The following is a 20,541-nucleotide window of genomic DNA, read 5'->3' as shown; positions in this document are numbered from 1 at the left end:
TAGATGCTACTTCTTCTTTGTCCACACAAGACAGACGGCTAAAGTCTATTTTTTGGCTCAACGCACCTGGTTGTGACCCAGGCGGTGCATCATTCTCCTCTGCTTGTAATATCTAAACTCATATCCCATAGAGCCTGAGGCACAGAGTGAGCTACAGCACTCCAGTGGAAATAACACTGAACAAATATTCATGGTTTATTTCTTTATTCCGTTACAAAAGCATGATGACTTCCTTCCAAAGCACTTTGGTTAGAAAAAAAAATATTTCTCAAAAGTTTGACTTCTAATAGTTATACTCTTTAACATTTCTTAAACTTAGAAACAATTTATAACCATTTTTTATTTTAAAACTTAGCAACACCCTTTCCATATTAAAAAGAAAAAACGTCTGATGTTTTGTCATGATTGGATTCCAGTAGTAAAACACTGTGAAAAAGGAAAACGACAAAGAAATATTTAAATGGTGTTAAACTTTAAGCACTTAAAAAAACACAAATGAGAAGTAATTTTTGAAATTTCAACAAAATAAAAGAAAATGAACAGAAAAACAACATTAGCATCTACGAATTATTCCACATCATTGTGTCTCTTTTGATTTTTTTTTTTTTACACTCGTAAAAGTGTAACACTTTCATGGCACCACACTCTCCCTTATATTACAAACATTGAGTGTCTTTTTTATTGATTCTTTTTTTTTTTTTTTTTTTTACAAATCTGTTATGGCATATAAAACATCTGTCTTAAGGTAAAGCCTTCGCTGTAGTGCTGTGCTGTGTTCTCATTGATACAACATCAGCAAAAGAAGACGCAGAGATGAGGGAAGAAAGGAAAAGTACTCACACGGCAGGTAACTAATCCAGGTACATCGAGGCTCGATGGGGAGGAGAACAAACATTTTCACTGGGAAAGAGAGAAGCCTTTTATATACATAATAGGTGGAGATATGTAGGATTCAGTAAACTCTGACTGCCTGTTTTTCCTGCTCGCATGACGGCGTAAAGAAAGAGAGAAGTCATACTTTTGATTTGGTTCCATTTTTTTTTTTTTAAAGCAGAATCTCAGAGAAGGAGGAAATGAATGCAGAACTGACTGTGGAGAAGGAGGAGCGCTGCCTTTGTTCAGGCGCTTGGCCTCCGCTGTGAAATGAGAGGTCAGAGAGAGTGTGCGGTACATAATCTAAAGACGACCTCTGGCCTCCAGCTGCAGTGGAAATCCCATTTCAAGCAACGACCTTCCAGCCACCTGAAAGTAAAATCACACCTTCAGACTCTCAGATATCCCTTATCCATGTGTGATGATGATGTTCTGTGCATTTCAGGACACATACTGTGAAGAATAACTGCATTTTAACCTTCAACTATAAACAAAACGTCCTTTGGATTTGAATGATCTCTGTGATGACCTTAATTGGATTTAGTCTCTGAAAATAACATTAAAAAAATACTGTGTAGACCTTCTCTTTTTGTAAAGTGTCTTGAGATAAACAATATTGAGTAGAACAAATAAACCTAAATTAAGTCTATAATTTGCTTTGTTAATCATAAAATATCTAAAATATGATTTCCTTTTTATTTACCATCCTTCCTTACATATTGCAATTCCTTCCACGTCACAGAGCCACATCATAGTAATGGCTGACTTTTTATTTTGTGCAGTGGAGGGAAGTAAATCCTACACTGACAGGCTACCACTTAAAAAAACAGATACCCTCAAGCTGTTGAAAATAATTAATAAAAAATAAAACATTTCAGAAGCAATCTAAAAAACTAGAGTACACAGCTGTTTAAACAACAAAAACAAACACAACATAGGTATTTTTTGAGCCGTTCTCATACTGTGTGTTTGAATTCGGCAGGAGTTTAAAGGGGTTGGAAAAGGGTCATTGATGATGATTTAAGGCCCTCGGAAATATATCAGAAGATGCGAGTTGGACCTCCAAAGTAATCGTCTTTAATTGATTACGTTGGAGACGGTAGCCACCTAAAACATCTGCAAATGATCCTGCAGTAGGAGTAAGACTTTGGGCGAGATGTTACCTAATGCAAATACAGTACTACTGGAGGAATATTTTGAAGAGCACAGACAAGCTCCACAAATACAGGATTTTCTGTTTGAACCGCAACCGATACATCTGCGCTCAGGAATCTTTTGCTCACTCTTATATAGTCAGTTTTCAAGGTTTTGGGTAGAGGGGATGATAGCTTTGTTGTCCTTTTAAAGGGTTTTTTAGCAATAAGAAAAACATATAATCATGGCCGCCTATTTCTTTTTCTTTCCGTTACATTTTTCTTTGGTACTGAATAAAAACATGTATTCAGATTTCTGCTGTCGTCAGTGTCAGCAGAGAACACACAGATACTTACAAAGACTTGGAAATGCAGAGAACATCACCAACAAGCCTTTTCAGTTCATAGTATTGAGATGCTTTAAGGTGGAATTTTCCTTTAAGGCCTTAATGCCAAACCCAGACAGTCTACCCTGTCGTCTCTGCCCTCTCCTGTCTAAGGCCTGCCTCTCTGATATCCATGACCTGAAAGGGAGAAGTCCACAGCCGCTTTGCTCAAGGACAACCGCAACCTTCACTTCCACTAAACACAGAAAATAGTGGGTGTGAATCTGTCAGTAACACGGAGTCTTCCGACTCCACCTCCTTCCGTAAGCTAGCGAGTATCAGCAAGAGGAGGTCAACTTTCCTTTTATAGGCCACACACCATCTGCAGGGAATATGCCACTCTCAATGAACTGAGAGCAATAGCTGCATTGTCTATTTCATTCAAACTGAGAACAGCCGAAAATAGAGCACAGGAGCAACAGCTCTGACAACAGATTGAAATGAAGGATTTCATCCTTGTTCTTATGCATGTGCTGCAAATAGACTCCCTCGTATATAGATGGATATGCTATGAATGTCACAACAGTAGAATACAGTGTAAGGTCACTCAGTACTGTACATAATGTGTCAGTGTGTAATCGAGCTTTACACAGGTTAGAGGGAGCGTCTCTGAATCTGCCCTTCAATTACTTCAACTCTGTGTGTATCTGGTTTTCAAACTTCTGACCTTGCATCAACAAGTGTGTAGTGCATGTGTGTGTGTTTGTGAGAATGGTCATATGGCACAAAGACAAGGCATGGTGTGTTAAATGAGGTGTAGCAGCAATGCGTGTTTGTCTGTTCAACCACTGATTAAAACTGCCTTCAGTCCAGGGGAAAAAAAACCAAATCAAACTACTTCTGACAAAAGCTCTTTGCGCTATGAAAACAGTGTAAACCATGAACTACTCATAAAAACCGTCTATGCTACACAGAGAACTCTGTCCTTCCAAAATGGGGTGTAAATGTGGGAGTGAAAGAGAGCAGTAATGTCCCCAAAGCATATCAAGTCGTCGTTAGCAGTCCTGTGTGTTTGTCCTCCTCAGCCGCATCCGTGCAGGACGCGTTCCCTCACGCCCTCAGAAGCATCTAGGTAGTACATAATCATCAGTGAAGGAGAAGATATTGCACACGCAGACTAATGTCAACAGCTCCGTGAAAATGGCGCAGCGCAGGTGTCACACTGAAGAATAGAGTTCTTTTTTTCTTTTTTTTTTCCCCCACACAAATCAACACTGTAAAAAATTCCAAAACACGCCCCGTTGACGGCTTCTTTATTGCAGCACATTCCCTCCTTTTTTTCCTCAATATCTCTTTTTTTCCATCCATTGAGTAAAAAAAAACGTTTGTGGAGCATTTAGAGAGTGCATTTTGGCAGTAAATTAAGTCTTGTTCAAGTTGGGCACCTTGACAGCCAGGAGAGTAGATGGGTCAAACCGGACAGCCATGATTTGTGAGGTCACTTAAGAGTCACTGCGCTCTCTTTTTTTTTTTTTTGCCCCCACCCTGCCGATACCTCGCTGCCAGCACAGTCACATGATGATCACATGCCAGAGGCCCCCAGTCCCATGCTGGCGGTGTGGCTCATGCAGGGCAGCGTCTGAACAGTCTTGGGGAAGTCGTGGGTGAGGATTCGTCCGTTCTCTCCGCCGTTCCCATTGCCACTCATTCGGGTCAGGGTGGAGCAGTGCATGGCGTCGTTGATGGATTGCTATCAGAAAAAACGAAAAACAAAATTGCAGTCAGTCTACACCCGTGATTACAGTTTTGCATGTATTATACCCTAATCAGAGGAGAGAGAGAGATCTTCTGAAACAGTAAGAGCTAGCAGCCATAGAATTAACCACTTTAAAAAAAGAAAAAGAAAAGAAGAATAGAGACAAGTCTACAGAGCATTTCCTTTGCTCTTTATTACAGGAATATATGCGCATAAGCTGCTGTTTTCTGTCTCTATGTGACTGTGGTGCTGGCACGCCTCAAAACTCCCGGGCAGAATGAGCTGTCAGGAGTCACAGGGTGCTGGTTTTTACCCTCTGAGTGATATTCGGGGTGGTAAACCGTGCTACGAGCTGATGTGCATCGATGTCCTAATTTGTAACAGGAGGAGCGGAGCGACGTGTGGGCAGTGAGACAAGAGCTGAGGCGTCACTCATTGGCTTAATAGCTTCATTCTCCAGTCAAGTGCAAAGAAAGCCACTGGGAATGAAAGCAGATCTAATGATGTGTGACGCAGGTGTGTGTATGTGAGCACGTGCCTCTTTGCTGTCTGCCTGCACCCCCCCCCCCCCCCCCCCCCCCCATTCTTATTGCTGAATAAATTGGGCAAAGTGAGTGTACGATTTGGAGCAACATGTGAGCACTACATGGGGATTGGAGAATTATTCTGGCTTCTAATTGGAATGGAGTTGTTGTTTCTTTCATGCCAAACAGCATAAAGGCGCCGTCTGACTAATAGGCTCCTCGCCAATGTCATCAGCATACTGATCAGGTGTCTCTTCGACGGCTGATTAAAACATAAGAGATCCGTGTAGAAGATCAGTCCTTTTCTTGGCCCTGCCTTTCTTTTTGTCTCTGCGGCCTCCATGAGGAGTATCTCAGCGAGGGGCTTTGATGTTTGAAGAATGAATCAAAGGTTGTTTGTTGTAAATTGATCCACACAGCAGCTGACTAACTGCTGCCATGTTGCTGCTGTCAGCGGAGAAAGCGCACATCTCGCAGTGAAGTGTTACAAGCAACAAGTCCTTGCTGTTAGAGTCGTGAACATACAACAGTTGGAGTTAGACTATTCTAGGTTAAAGCAGTGATGGAACACATGTCAGCCGCACCAGGCCTGCCTTATGGTATACATATAAAGGATGTTCACCACAATGGGCCCTGCATTTGCGAGACAGTTTAGCAAACAGAGAGGAAGGAGGTCAGAGCGACAGATAGATGCATCACTGTGATTTAAATTGCCTTCATACCTGTGCTGTAAATTTCCTTTAATTTGCTCATGAGATTAGCTGTTGAGTGTAGTAATGAAATTTAACTCGAAGATCAAAGCACATTTTTCAAAGCAGTTAGCTTAACTTCGGAGTGGACACATTTAGATTCCACTGTTAATGGTGTGTTTTTAGGTAATGTAAATCAAACATTCAGACACTTTGATAAATTCGAGAATAATCTCTAAGAAACATCCAAATGCAACTTTAAAGAAAGAGTAATGTCCAATGCAATCTGCTAACTCTGGGATGCTAACTTTGTTGTAGTGTAGTGCTAATGCATCAGCTGATGTGATACAAATGTAAACTTAAACACACACAAAAAAAAAAACAGGCATGAAGGCAATTTTAAAATCAAGTGATCAACAAGACGGCTGGAAACCAGAGACGTAAAGATGTGAGCGGCAGAGGTAGAGAGAGGAACAGGAGAGTGTTTGCACAGCGGTGGAAGCCGTGACAGGCCCTACTGTGATCACGGTTAGATGGGCAGGGGGTGAGGAGGCGGATGTCATCATCATCATCATCATCATCATCGATAACAGCGTTTCCTACCCCGTGGCTGTGCTCTGCCCTTATATCTTAACAGTGTTGTTGGCGTACAGGCCGTAGCTCTGCAGCTCTGTGTAGGGGGCGCTAGCACCACTGTCTAAGGCTGAGCAGTGAAAGGCCTGAGCGGCTGATGCAGCAGCAGCTCGCGCAGTGGACACCTTCATTCGGCGCGACTCGGTCCGGGACTTGTAGCAGAACTCCACCAGCGCCACCAGCATGGCCAAGCCCAGGCCGCCGATCAGGATGTAGAAGACTCCCGCCACGTTGCTGAGGCTCAGAGCGCTCGTCTTGTCCTGCAGGGTTGCAGAGGTCAGTGGTCAGGAGTGGAAGTGGCTCCAAAAAAACCCCAAAACAAAACACAAAAACACTGACATATATTCATAACAACAAACAATAGCTTCACAAACAAGAATCCCGAGAACGAGGACTGAACGGACACAAATATACTGTACACACCATTCATACAAAAGTATACACAAACATTCACACACACACACATACTTCTCTGGCTAATTAAGACCACAGACAAAATACAATCATATCCAGGACAGGACCAGAGGACGTGATAAACAAACATTTCATACAATAAATAAATATACACATTTAAGAGGCCTGTCTCACAAAATCAGGAATAAATACGCTGACATAATAACTTTGAATCCGACTCTGACTTCTCTGATTAATTAAAAAAAAGGAAGAGTTCAAGCCAAGTATTCACAATAGATAAAACACCTTGAAGAAAACTTGCTTCAGGCTTCCAGCGAGAAATGTATTAAATGAGGCAAAACATTTTTATCTTCCCAAGGGGATTTAAGAAGGGACAAAACAGTGCAATCAGATGTAACTTAAAAGAACCTAAGAGCACTGAGAAGCTTAATGTTACAGTGTTTTTCTTGAAAGCTCTTTATGTCATGTATTATATCAGAAATGTGCAACAAATAGTTGATACTCACTAACACTACAAAACAGTAGGTGGTGAGAAACGTATTGGTGAAGGACTAAACATCACTTTATGTAAATAACAGGTTTGTATTGAACACTCTTCCAAGTTTTGGTATATTTTACCAAGTCCATTGATAAAAAAATATATCATAAATAATTATGTAGTACACCTCCTGGGTGCCAAACTGGCTATCAACCAGGGCATCTCACAAATCAGCAAGCACAGTGGGTGGTTGGAAAAGCGAATAGTAAAATGTACTATTGCATATTAATTGTATTGGAATTCTTTCAGTTAAGTGTAGACAGCTTGACTCATATATTCAAACACTAGAGGAGTAGATAATACGAGGCGACCTCAAGAGGACCCTGTCATAAATAAGACATAATTTAACTGTGCCCAACTAACACACAATGATCAGAGGGTTTCAATTAAAAAACAGAAGAATGTCAGAACACTGAAAATTGGCTCCCATGATGTATGTGGGCCGTTGTTTAGTCAAAGGCCTTTATCAAGTCTTTTCAATTTCACGAGTCACACTCCTACAGTGCACCTTTGCATACAGTATGATTAAACATTACTGAAACATTTTAGTGTTGTCTTTTTATGTACTTCCTTGGAAAACATCCAATACAACATATTAAAACTGAACACTGATTGTCTTTGTGCTGTTAGCATCTTTGTTCCCATACTGCAGTAGAAATAAGAGCTATCACACTGGAGGTTGTAATCTTTAACTGAATATCAGCACTAAGCTAATCACAGCAGTACTGATATCCAGGACAACATCTCAACCTCGAGTCTGATATTGCTTTTTAAAATGTCAAATTACAAATTTTTGCTCCACCATCACTGAAACTGACCTGTTGCTATACCACTCAAATATTTTTCAGACTCTTGCAACTTAGTTAGTGTCCATAGTAACCACGGACCAGCTACTTATTTTTAAGTCCATGTTTTTTAACCTTTAATTTGTTCATGCACGTTTCATAATATTCTGTGAGGGTTTCAGTACATGCAAGAGACACACTCTGCCTGCTGTAATGTTAACTTTAGCTGGCTTAGATGGAGTGATACACACATGAAAAAGTCCCTGTGATGTTGTACTCAATATCAGAGCTCGATTCTCTCATCAGATCAGAAAACTTGCAACAAATTGTTGAACACTTTTACGTATGGCCCTTTTATAATTACTACCTTTATCATTACTTCATGTGACTGTGCTGGTGGGAGGTTCCATTTCCAAGCAGGGGTCAACTGTTTACTCTCTCCTTATTAAAATCACTGCACTTAAAGCTGTAAAGTAATTAGTAATGAGCGGTTTGTTTGATGCCCTCCCTCCTGCATGACGATGTATAAATAGCTCTGTGAAAGCTGGTTGGGAGACGGTTATCCAGAATCATGTTGGAAAAGACGAGTTAAACTTACCTTTTAAAGAGAGCCTGACTGTACTGAGCTAATTTTGTGAGACCGGCCCCAGATTGTCAAAAAAAATCTGGAAATAGTTTGACCTATTTACAGGATTCTTAACATTTTCAACAATGGCTATATTTACCACTTGTAACTTAAAATATACTTTGTAATTATAAATATGACTATTTTTTCCAAAAACACATTGGAAAAAGGGCAGAAGGACAGGTAACGTACATAAACAACAAACCACAACACATGCAGTCATGCAGCAACAGCACAAACATATTCAGCCTTACATTATTCCACATTATGTGTCATTATTCTCTATCACTTTGGTGCCTCCTGACATTCATGCCAACTTATCTAACATTATCATATGAGTGAGTCAAATTCAAGTATTCTCGTGGAATATCGGATTCTAGTGAATTGTGTTATTTTATGTAAATCTGCTGGGGAATCCCTTTGAGTCACTGAAGAGATTATTGCCACATGGACAGCTTTGTGATGATTTACAGTTAATAGTGCATCTATTTGCATTTAAGCATGTGTCTTGGTTTTGTTTGGTCCTCCGTAATTGTTCTGTATTTTATCTGTATGGGCTATCCTGTCATCAGGGAGCATGTGTGATTGAAAGAAGGCCTTTATGCAAGGGCGTGTCAAACTGTGGGCTATGGAGGAACAAAAGGTTAGTTAACTTCTCAATGAATTTCTGTCTGTGAACTGACTGTCATCACAAAGTCTTTGTCATCATTTATTAATGATGACATACAATAAAATAAAATAAAAGTAAAATTAAAATTAACTAGCAGGCGAATTTGCCTTGCCAAGAGAGTACTGGCCACAGACCTTGAATGTATAACACAACATGAGGAAAAGTACGCTTATGTGTGTATTTTTCAAGATAAGAAACATGTTTTCCTAGACCTATATTAATGCATTTCCGATAATATTTTCTGTAAAGGGATTGAAAATTGTACAGTAAACTACACATGCAACTTTACACTTAAGATGTTCTTCATGTATGGTTGACTGTGTATTTTTAACTCGATCTCTTCTTGGAATTATGAATGTTTTTCTTGGTTAAGAGCACATATTTGTCTGCCCATGTTCCCACAACACTGAGCCCAATAGCAAATGGTTTGACACTCCTGAATTCGGGTTACAAAGTTCAGGAAGCGAGATAAAGATTTTCTTGACAAGTGTGGTGACAGGATCAGAAGCCAGTTAACATTTTAAATATGTACAGTGATGGGAGAAAGCGAATCGCACTTCCTGAAACAGTGTTGATAATGTTAAGTGCAAATACAGTACATGCAAGCACAGTGGAAGACTTGGGTTGATCTAGCAGATTGACAGGGTTTGCATCAATATATGCAAAATCTGCGGTGAAGCAATCGTAACAAATTATCATACGAGCCAGATTGCAAAGGTGATGTCTCAACATGACACGAAGGCTCTTCAAAGTTCAAAGGCCTTTTGTGATCATCTGCTCCCCTCTTATTCTTCTGTTTCTTCTTCTTTTTCCCATTGGGAGAGAGTTGTCAATATGCAGTGGATTATCATTCAAATTAAACCTCTAGCACAAACTAAAGGTACTCATCTGTGTATACACATCTGAGTGTTTGCATCTGAGTGTGTTTGAAGGTTTTGGCAGTCTATTTTCAGAGGATTATCCCTCCTAGATTGTAACTATATAGTCACTATGTGTAAACCATTGTAGCCAGCCTAACTAATCCACCACACAATACTTATGTACACACTGGCAATGAACATCAAATCTCTCACAACACAAGCTCATCAGTGGGAACATTTAGACATCAGAGTACCATCAGAGTACTGGCCCAAACATAAGACGTTTATTTGTGGAAACTTTCGGCAGTCCCACACAAATAGTGTTACTTTGTGCTTGAGAATTGGTACTTTGAGAGTTAACTACTGTACAAAAAGCTAGCTTTTTATAATTGCTGGGGTGGCTTTTGTGTACTAGGCTAATCCCTCAGTAACTTGATTTTGAATTAAGTATTTCACTTTTGTCTCCTAAGGTTGTCAATTTGTCAATTAAATTCACTCAGAGGTTTTCCCTCTTTAACTTTACTAACTTTTCTATTATAACCAGTAACTTTGCTAGCTTATGTTAGCTAATATTAGCAATGCCCAGAGAACTGTTTAGCTAATATTGCTGAGTCATTTTCCGGATAAATATGAGCTTTCTCTATTTGTTAAACTTTTACACTATACTGTACCATAGACTGTGTTCTTACAATAGATCATTGAGGGTAGAGTGGCTGCTGAAAGCCAAAGTTATAAATTAATTTAACCTTTTACAGTTGTCAGCTGCCTCATGCTGCAGAAAGACAATAAAACAAAAACAAAGGTAATTGCCTACATTTCTAAAGAATGTGCACATTATGAGCAAAGCTTTCCAATACTGGCACTGGTAGGAGCAATGAAATGATGACCCAAAGCATTTAAATCACAATTGTAAATTATACTGTAATAACTTTAACTGTTAACATTCAAAATATATTACTTTTTGGTTAACCTGTTTATTTTATCTTTTTTTATTAAAACAAGATATGTTGTGAAGAAAATAGGTTGTCTTATGTTCAGGCCAATACGGTAGTACTTCTGGAGCCACATAGGGGAGAACTGTTCGGTGAAATAGAGACTGAGGTCTGGACTTGGGGCTGGTCTAGGATCAGGGCAGGGTTGTGCTGGGAGGTGCTGTGAGGTGACACGTTTGGCATAGGGACTAACCTTTCTTCCGGAGTCCTTGCTGCCACACTCCCCTTTATCGTACCACCATTTGTTTTTCAGTTTGTCTAAGACGGCTTGCTCATTGAGTTTCAACACCGCTAGGTTTACTGGAATTCTTCCAATCGAAAGGAAATAACATAAATAACATATTATACCATGTTATGTTATGTTATTGATTCATAGATACAGAGTAGCAAATACACACACATGATGCGTGAGCTTAAAGGTAAAATAAAGCAAATAAACAGAGAACTTGTTGCACACAGCACTTAGACACACACACACGCACATACAGTATCACATTCACATAGACATCATTAGAAGCATTATAGAAAAAGTGATATGCATTAATACTCCATCTAGCTTGGATGGCTTGCTCTCTTTGGCAGTAGATGTGTATTACTATATCACTTTGGGTAACCGGCACACTGCTTACCCTCTCTTACGCAACACGGATGTCTCAATTAAGTCTTTTGTCAAAAGTAAATCGCCAAAGGAAACAACTTAAACTGAACAAATCCCAAAGCCGCTAAATGCAAGACGCATCTTCAAATATCATTGAGCACGAGGGACTCCGTTAGTTTAATTACTAAACATTGATCAATATTAAATCAATGTTGCTTTTCTTTTTTTTCAAGCAGCGGAGATGGTACAAAATATCCACCTCTCCTGTTTTCAAACTCCCCCCCCCCCCACCCCAGCCCTGCACTTTTCCTCTGCTCTCAGCCACACCGCAGAGAGATTAAGTGTCGCAAGAGTGGTAGTGCAGTGTGAGCCTGCCGGTTACCCCTGTCCCGACACATCCCCACTCCCAGTGGTGGTGGGTTACCCGCAGGGTTTATCAAACTGTCTCTGACCTTGGAGTCCCCGCCCCCGCTGCCGCACTCTCCCTTGTCGTACCACCACTTGTTTTTCAATTTGTCCAAGAGGCCCTGCTCGTTCAGTTTTAACACTGCCAGGTTAACTGGATTTCTTGAAAGTAATATAAAATGATAATCATTAGGAGACACTCCATGCGACAGATATAAAGAGTTTGTTCACATGGTGGTGGCAGTGATTATGACATAACAGTGATATATTATTAGAAACTCCTGCATGAGACTACTGATATGAAGCAGGAGTGCTGGCTCTAGATGCGGTTGTTAGTTGTATTTCTGTGAGGGGCTGTGATGCAGAGCAGCCGTACAGTGGCAGAGTCAGGTTTTACCAGGCAGCGGCCTCAGAGGGAGGCAGAGCACACACACACATGGAGATGCTTTGGATGCAGAAGTCTGTCTACAGATGGTAATTTCCCTTTAGTAGCAGTAGCATACAGATTGCTATGGAAACTAACCTATCAATATTCAACACATAACGGCATCCTGGTGAAAAGAAGCCTGTGTTGATTAATTTATATCAACAGAGACAAATGCAGACAGGCTTCGAATGTTTAAACTGTCAGTTTCATTTCCTAATCTGGATGAAAGGAAACCTTGTGACCAATTTAAGACAGAGTTCTGAACATGAGTCTATATGAATCCAAAACATCTCGAGAAGTTTGCTCTCTCTCTTTCTGGTGAGTGTATTTCCTATAGCTGTCTGGCAGAGGACAAAGACTGTCTGCACTCACAAATCCCAGAAAAGCAGAATGTGCAATCAGAATTTACATAAAAAGGCAAAGATTACACCCTTGTCTCTCACACCAAATCAGCATCTTTTTGTCTCTGTTGCCACATTTAAGTTTGTTGTCATTCTGCTTTCCCAGCCAACAGACACAGACGAGTCTTTGTCCGAGACCTTAAAGGCACAACACAGCTGTAGGTAACACAGGTATCCTCAGAGCTGGTAAAACCTCTGATTTCTTTCTCATCTAAAGAAAGAAGGTCGTGGACATGGATGACTGCAGAGCTGCAGGTTACTAGTTAGTTTGGTCCGGTGGTTTGACGTGAGAACATGTCAGGGGGGCTACTGTGCTGTATGTTAGATGGGATGGGGGAAATAGTCAGGCAGGCATGGGGTGGTGGACATCATATCAATTAGAAATGGAGAGATTAAAACAGATTATGAACAACATATTTTACAAACTGATTAGTGTATAGTGAAGACTGTCATCCTGTAGGGGAGAAACGTTATTATTACAGCTCGTATTTCAAAATGCTGCTTTCAGTCATACCCACAGCTCAGTATTTGAATATAATTTCAAATATCCATTTGAGCTCAGAATGCCTTTGGACTCTGATTTATCTATCTTTACATTTAATTCCTTAATTTTGTTCAATGGTGTGCTATCCTCCTCGGCTGCAGCCAGCTAATGTTTATGCATAAAGCTACTGCCGATCATCTTTATCAACAATAAAATCGTTGTGATACAAAGTCAGAGGTGAGCCGTTGTTCCAAGTTGTCTGGGACACGGACATGATGTGCTTTTTAAATATTTGTTTAATAGAAAATTTTACTTTACAAAAAAAAGATCAATGTCATGGTGCGTCTCCCTTAACTTCACAGTAGGGTACCAACATAGAGAGTTTGTAGCTACAGCTATCTCTGTGTGGAGATTAAGCCAAACTGTTACCATGACAACGCTAACAGTCTGATGTGTAGCAGGAAAAGCATTCGACATGTTGCAACCATAGTTCGGCATATTATTACGAGTTCAGTAACTAATTAGCAATATCGTGCGTAAAGTGAAAGATGACGGAATGTGATAACTCTGCAGGATTCATTTACTTTAATGACCATGAATGTCACTGTAATCAAATCATTGTTCAAATATTTCAGTCTGGGCAATAGTGTCAGAATGACATTGTCATTTTCTAGAGGGACACTATAATCATGTCTAAAGACAAAGAATTATGGATAGCCTATCAAGTTGGCTTCGTCATAATGACTTAATCTCATCAAACTGTCAAAGAGGAGACTTTTTCACAGACGCAGCAAAGGACATGTTTTGAAAATCAAAGGCAGATCTGGTTTGGTATCAACACATATCCTGAGTATGTCATTTGAAAATAGGTTGAATCAGTCTACTGAAAGCATCCTCATGATTCAGTTTATAATTCACCGTAGGTATGATGGAAGTTAGCTGGTTAAATCCACATCACATTCACTGATGTCTGATCCAGGTGAGCAGCACATCCAGCCTATTCCTACATCAACCAAAGATGTCGTTTTCCTTCAAAGTATCAATCCTTAATATCACATTTGAAGTCATGACGGTGTTTAATCTTTTAATGAACCTCACTATCAGACATCTGTGAATGGCAACTTGAAAATAAAACATGCCACTCTGCTCATAATTAAGACAAAGAGAGAGAGAGGAAGAGATAATGGGGCGATCCTCAGCAGCTAAGCTCTGATATCTGTATGCATCGTTGCAGGTTCACACTCATTTTACTGCATGACATGGGAACAGATTAATTTCACTACTTGTTCTGTCACAAAAACAGCACTTACATGTTGAACAAAATGTGATTCGTAAATTAAATTGAGCCTCCAAGTTACATGCATTGGACATTTTCAGCCAGCATGCTCTGACCTTTGGTTGTCAACCAAGGTGAAACCCCGAATGAATCCTCAGCGAGATTGAATGAAACCTCTCCATATGGCTCCTTTCATTAAAATGAATGAGGCCTATTAAGAGATAGATTAAAAGCTTCAGATGCCACCAGCTCCTGCACACTCTCTCTCTCTCTCTTTGTCGTTGTAAGAGAAACATGAATGGGAAGTTGGTTAGGGTGTTGATGTGATGTGTAGAGACAGCTGCTGCTCTTGGACATCCACAGCAGAAAAGTACAACCAGCAGGAATTATTACTCATGACATCAGTTATCACATTGAATGTGTTAAAAAAATAAATTCACTTTTGCTAATTACACATTCAAGGTGTGAGCCCTGGCGGAAGTGGAAAAGTAGCCGTATGGGATGTGCTCCTTTTAAGCTGTAACCCTGCTTCAAGGGCTCTGTTGGTTTCTGAGAGGTACATTTACATTCTGTACAAGCGTTTCTGTGTGTCTGAGGGGATGCTTCAGTTTCAAAGAGGACCGCCTGAGACCAGCCTCAGCAAATGTTCATAAAGCAGGTTTAGAGTATAATTAGCAGCCGACAGGAAGGCAAGTATTTCTTTAAGAGGAAGGAGATTCACATTTTCCTACTTTACACTTCTGCCTGTGCTCACATGTCAGCTTTAAATAGGCTATGCTACATACATTTGCAGACACAAACATAGATGAGGCATGATCAAGTGTGAGAATATCTCTGTGGGGGTTTAACTAAACTATGAACAAATAAGGACAAGTTTAATGAAGTGCCGTAAAAGATGATGCTGTGTTGTATGTCTTTACTGTATTCAAAAGATGAGGAACAACGATTCAATAACTGAGATGTGCTACTTTGATCAAAAGAAGTGCAAAATAAATAAAAAGGCATGAAACATGCATGTTAAAAAAAGCAGGACGATGAAGGGTCATCATACATGAACAAATGCAAAAAGAAGTGAGCTGGATGGACATATGATGCTCCTGCACCAGCCGTGATAAAAGCCATTAGCTGCTTTTATCCAGCTGTGTTGCAGTGGCGGGGTTTTACCTGAGGGGGGAGCGCTTGGGTGTGGCGATACCATAACCTTTGGAGTCAAGGTTTCCTCCCACCTTCATGGTGTCGCAGGGTTTCCTCTGCTCTATGTACTCGTTCATGGTCGACTCCAGCAGGTAGGCATACTTCCCTTTAGACTTCCTGACTCTCATCACGCCCTCGTCCGTGGTCTTCACAAACACGGACGGGTCGGCTGCCTTCATGTAGGACCACATCTTCTCAAACACAGCGATCTTAGACCTCTGCCGGCCAGAACGGTTGATGAATGAGATCAAGACAGAGAAAGAAACAGTGAGAGTAAAGAAAAAAAAGATTTATATTTCAGTAGTGTGGAAAGCTGCAGTAAAAATGCAATCTTTGATGTGATGGAATTAAGCCTTCTTACATAGATTTTGCAGTATATTTAAAATCATTATTGCAATAAAAAGTAGTTACATTCTGTAATTAGCTTTCTGTTTAGTAGTTTTCATTTGGAGGCAGCAATTTGATTTAATTCAACAAACATTTAATGAATCATTATTTCTTATTTTATCTCTCTGATATCGGACTCACTGTTCGCTCTGATAAAGTTACTGACAATCCAAACCCAATGATCCCTGCATCTGTTGATGCTTTCATTTAGAATCTACTGGTAGAATACTATACATGCAAGACATTTTGGAAGGTTTTAGACCTTTATTTTTAAAGGTAGGACAGGAGATAAAGTCTGAAATCCCTAAGAGAGAGCGAGAGAGAGAGAGAGAGCGAGAGAGAGAGAGAGAGCGAGTGGGGAATGACAAGCGGGAAAGATGCCACATGTCAGAACTGAAGCCATGCTGCCCTCTTGGAGGACCCTAGCCTCTGTACATGGGGCTGGCACAGGAACCATTAGGCCACCAGTGCCCCAAGATATTCATCCAAGAGGTTAGGACTGAAATCAGTTTTTTTTTTAATTCTCACACTGAAGAATTCTTTAGTCGAGCCGGCATCCAGTGTCCCATAGGCGATCTCAGTCTGCTTGGCCAAATCCTCAGCACTCTCAATGGGAGACACCATCCTCTCCACAGTCAGGAAGGCAGCCAGGTTGGCAGTATAGGATGAGATAATGATGAGGGTGAAGAACCACCAGACGCCTCCAACGATTCGGCCAGACAGAGATCTAATAACAGAGGGAAAAGATTTTCATCAGTCAAAACAATTGGCTTCATGAACAGTGTGTCTACCTGTCCATGTATTTCTCTGTTTCAAGATTGCTGTTCCTTCTTTACTTTTGACAAGCACAGTCAATTATACATACAAATTTGGGCATTGGAAAAGAAACGGCACCATTCCTTTTCTTCTTCCATTTTTTTTTTCTTTCACACAATCAAGAACAGAAATCTTCAGACCTTCAGATGTTCAAACTATCCAAATGACCTACATTGCATCACACTCCCACTGCACTCACTCACACACTCTTCTCTGCGTTCCACCAGGCTTGGAGAGCTTAGTCCAATGTGCTGAGGAAAGATAACCAGCTCCACAAAGGCCCACTCAGCTCCCCGCCTGCCAAATTAATCTCACTTTAAGAAAGTTGCCAATATGTTTCATGGAAACACGCACATTAATTGTTTGGGATTAATAAGCAGAGGAGAACACTTAGCCACTGCTCTAATTGCAATTTAAAATAAAAAAACAGACTGGTTGATTTGTGAGCAAAATCCCCAGAGTCAAATCTCTCTCTCTCTCTCTCTTCACCTCTGAGAAGCCAGCTTTAACAGCGACAGCAGAAATCATGTTGCCTTACATATCGCATACCAGACAAGCGCGGAGGCACCACGCGGCAAAGCTTACGCAATGAAAATGACACAAATCTGAAACAAAAAAGGCTTTCATGATTCACCTTTGTGCCGTCAAGCCAAATGAAGCGTGAACATGAAGGCGAGATTAAGTATGGGGGAGAAAAGGGAGGGGGGAAAGCTGAAACATAATCATTTAAGATGCTTTCCAGATGACGGCCGGATGATGAAAGAGCAGTCAGGGAGTGAGAGAAGAGCAAACACAGACTAAACACAGAGCCTTTGAAAATCAGTCGGGAGAATGCAGAGATGTCTGCAGGTTGTGTTTGTGTCTGCATTTTCTCACTTGTTCGCTCATCACTGTTCAAAAAAAGGTGTGGGTAAGGTTAAGCTTTCTCTGCGCAGTGAGAAAAGCAACATGTTTTTTTTTTTCTAAATACCTCAGTACAGATTTAGTTCTGCAGCAAACAATTAACAAGGTAGATTCTCCTGCGTCAAAACTAGTATTTTTTTTTTCTCTGTTCAGCTCGAGACATCTTTTTCCTCAGACCTTCTCCAGGTAAGATTCGTACGGACAAATAACACCAGGATCATAACATTCACATGCAGTAAATATTGCTCAATAGCTAGCATAACACTCCCACATAGAACTGAATTACAGTCAGTAAGATGTAAAATAATAAACTCCATAATCTAAAGCCCATGGATTAATGTTGTGTAAAACTGAAAATAATACCACACAAGGGCAACGGTCAAACCAAAATTCTGTTCGTCATTTACGGAGAGGCATAATATTCTTATAGCTTACTTAAAGAAGACATACTATAAACCTCTTTCACCTTTTCAAACAGTCTCCGGTGGTCTCAATGAAACATCTGTGCTGTGCTTTGGTCCAAATACAACATGAATCAAGCAGCAGAGGAGGTTTGTGAACCTGTATAAACCAGCTCTCTCAGAACACTCCGTTTTGGTGTGTGTGTCTCTTTAAATGCGTTAAGACCCCCTGAGTTTTCTTCTGCGTCACGTCGGCGCCGTAGCTATGCGGTCGACGTGGACCCCTATGCAATGGCCCTATGTGCACCTCCAAAAAATCCTGACTACGCGTTGTGTCAATGCGAACCACAAGGACTGTGATTGGTCTGCTCAGAACGTCATTTCCGGCAGTTGCTTTTCCGGTCATAACGGAAATATTAAAAGGCTGTATACGGTGTATACGGACATTCAAAAGCAAAAGTGCATTTTTTCATCCAGGTTCCTCAGTGAGCTAACAAGTGTGTTAAATTAACCTTTTTTCAGCCTCGATTGCTTTAGTTGTCGAACAGACCACCTCCACAAATGTCTCCTTCGTCGCCACTGCCCCCTAAAACGTTCCCTCGACGCAGAATTTCGAATGCTCAACAATGGCGTCGGGTGTACGCCGAGGGCACAGCATCGACGCGACGCAGAATTATAAACTAGGCTTTAGTCATCATCTTCACTTGCAAGAATAAAAATGGCAGACCTGTGCAACAGTTTTCCTCTAGGCTGGAGGTGAAGTCAATGGGTGGTGATACCAGGGGAGGGGATAATGGTGATGTAAGACTTGTGCAGACCACAAACAAAGCACTGGATGGATTTACTTCAATTTATGCAGCTCAATAGACACTCAGTTTACCTAAATAAATGTGAACAAAGTGGATTTTTCATGTCTCCTTTAAAACCTTAAAAAATGGAGTTTAATACCCTTGTAAAAACAGTGTCTTCATTAGGCTTCTGTAAGAAGATCTAATCAAACTGCTGTGAATCAAACAAAGAACATACTGTGATCTTCTCCTTACATAATATCATGATTCATGACCACTTTATCTGAAAGTTACACTCTGAATCAATCATCCAATAAATGACAAAAGGAAATCAACCTGCTTAATTACTATAAAAGTTGAAGTAGCATCTTTTATGAATCCTCCAAATGTGTATACTTTTACTGGTATCAAATATGGTATGATGTGTTTATAACTGGGGCAGAGTATTAACAAAAACCTCACAGTCCAATTTGAATTCAGTTCTGTGGGTCATGATTTGACTGGCTATTGATTAACATTCTTCGTTATTGATTCAATAATACGCATAGATGATAGAAATACCCAGATCATTCATTACCCTAGCTTCAGATATTTGGGATGTGTGCAGAGTTTTAGATTCCAAACTGTATTTGATCGTTGCTTTATTCTTCATTTAATAGAGGATAAAACACTAAAGTACAGTATTCTCTACAGTCCACGACTTAGGCACAAGGGACCTTTTTTAATTAGATATCAAAACAGATACTCGTTAAGTTAGTGTTAAATTGAAGAGGCAGGTTTAGATAGAACATGATTTAAGGATAAGGATTACAACTACATTTGCCTGACACAGCCAGTGGCATCACAGACAGACTAAAGCTTGTTTACTTTTTTTTTTTTTTTAAATGTAGCAATCTTCAAAATCGCCATTTCATCCTTTTTTTAAACTTGAAATTTAATCAACTCTAGTCGTCATCTTTTCTTGTCTTTTTTTTAAAAAAGAGTTCATCATGTGCTTTCAACTCAGCGGAGAGCGGAGAAAAAGATTCACCGCTTCCACCTACTCTCGCTCTAATGCAAGCCGACCCCTGTTTGATGATGGACGCTGTGTGTGATGTTTCCTGTAAATATCGACCCTCAGTCATTTCTGAATACCAACGAGCAGAGCATTTGCAACGTCTTTAACTGAACATCTTTGAGACCGTAAATTTCAAAGTTGATTGCTTCTTCTCACAGAGTACAGATAATGAGATTTTATCTGAAAGCGTTCTACAGAATCAAACACTTCGTATAGTTATGCAATATAAATTCAATACAATGATGTAAATTATTGGTTAAACGTCTTAAGTACTCCTCAGTCCTTTTGTTTAGGTCAGAAAGAAAACAGGAAGAACTCAACAAACAAGAAATACTCAGAGATCTAAGTAAAAGAGAAAAATAGAGTTGTGTTCAGTTCAAACAGCAATACATATGAGAGGGAGGGGGGGGGGGGGAGGCAGATGAAAAGTAAACTGGATGGTATCACCAGAGGCTGACAAACTCCTTAGCTTTGACTGCTGCTGGCCTCCAGAGATGGCAGTAAACAGCTGTCTAATCCTTCTCCTTCAATCGCCTTTTTTTTCCCTACCTCTCTCTTTCTCTCTTCTTCTTTTTTTCCCCCTCCA

The 20,541-nt window shown here is 40.2% G+C and overlaps 1 protein-coding gene and 1 long non-coding RNA gene across 4 annotated transcripts in view; one reads left to right on the top strand and one right to left on the bottom strand.

Moving 5' to 3' along the window:
• Nucleotides 1–20,541, top strand: part of LOC306828869 — a 211,697-nt gene that overhangs the window by 141,425 nt on the left and 49,731 nt on the right. The gene's annotated exons all lie outside the window — the stretch shown is intronic.
• The window catches only part of gria1a (glutamate receptor, ionotropic, AMPA 1a), an 84,403-nt gene continuing 64,451 nt past the window's right edge, over nucleotides 590–20,541 (bottom strand). For 2 of the 3 annotated variants that reach the window (XM_079351592.1, XM_079351593.1), the window contains 5 exons: nucleotides 16,519–16,717; nucleotides 15,574–15,821; nucleotides 11,869–11,983; nucleotides 6,060–6,194; nucleotides 590–4,082 (listed from right to left, as the gene is read on the bottom strand). In XM_079351592.1, coding sequence (XP_079207718.1) covers nucleotides 3,915–4,082; nucleotides 6,060–6,194; nucleotides 11,869–11,983; nucleotides 15,574–15,821; nucleotides 16,519–16,717 — 865 coding nt within the window. In that variant the 3' untranslated portion in view covers nucleotides 590–3,914. Of the gene's footprint in view, nucleotides 4,083–5,904; nucleotides 6,195–11,868; nucleotides 11,984–15,573; nucleotides 15,822–16,518; nucleotides 16,718–20,541 lie in introns of all 3 variants that reach the window. The other variant, XM_079351594.1, reaches the window with a different exon arrangement.

This window comes from Symphodus melops, assembly GCF_947650265.1.
Source record: "Symphodus melops genome assembly, chromosome: 9".
Classification (NCBI taxonomy): Eukaryota; Metazoa; Chordata; class Actinopteri; order Labriformes; family Labridae; genus Symphodus; species Symphodus melops.
This window is presented reverse-complemented; position numbering and strand designations above follow the sequence as displayed.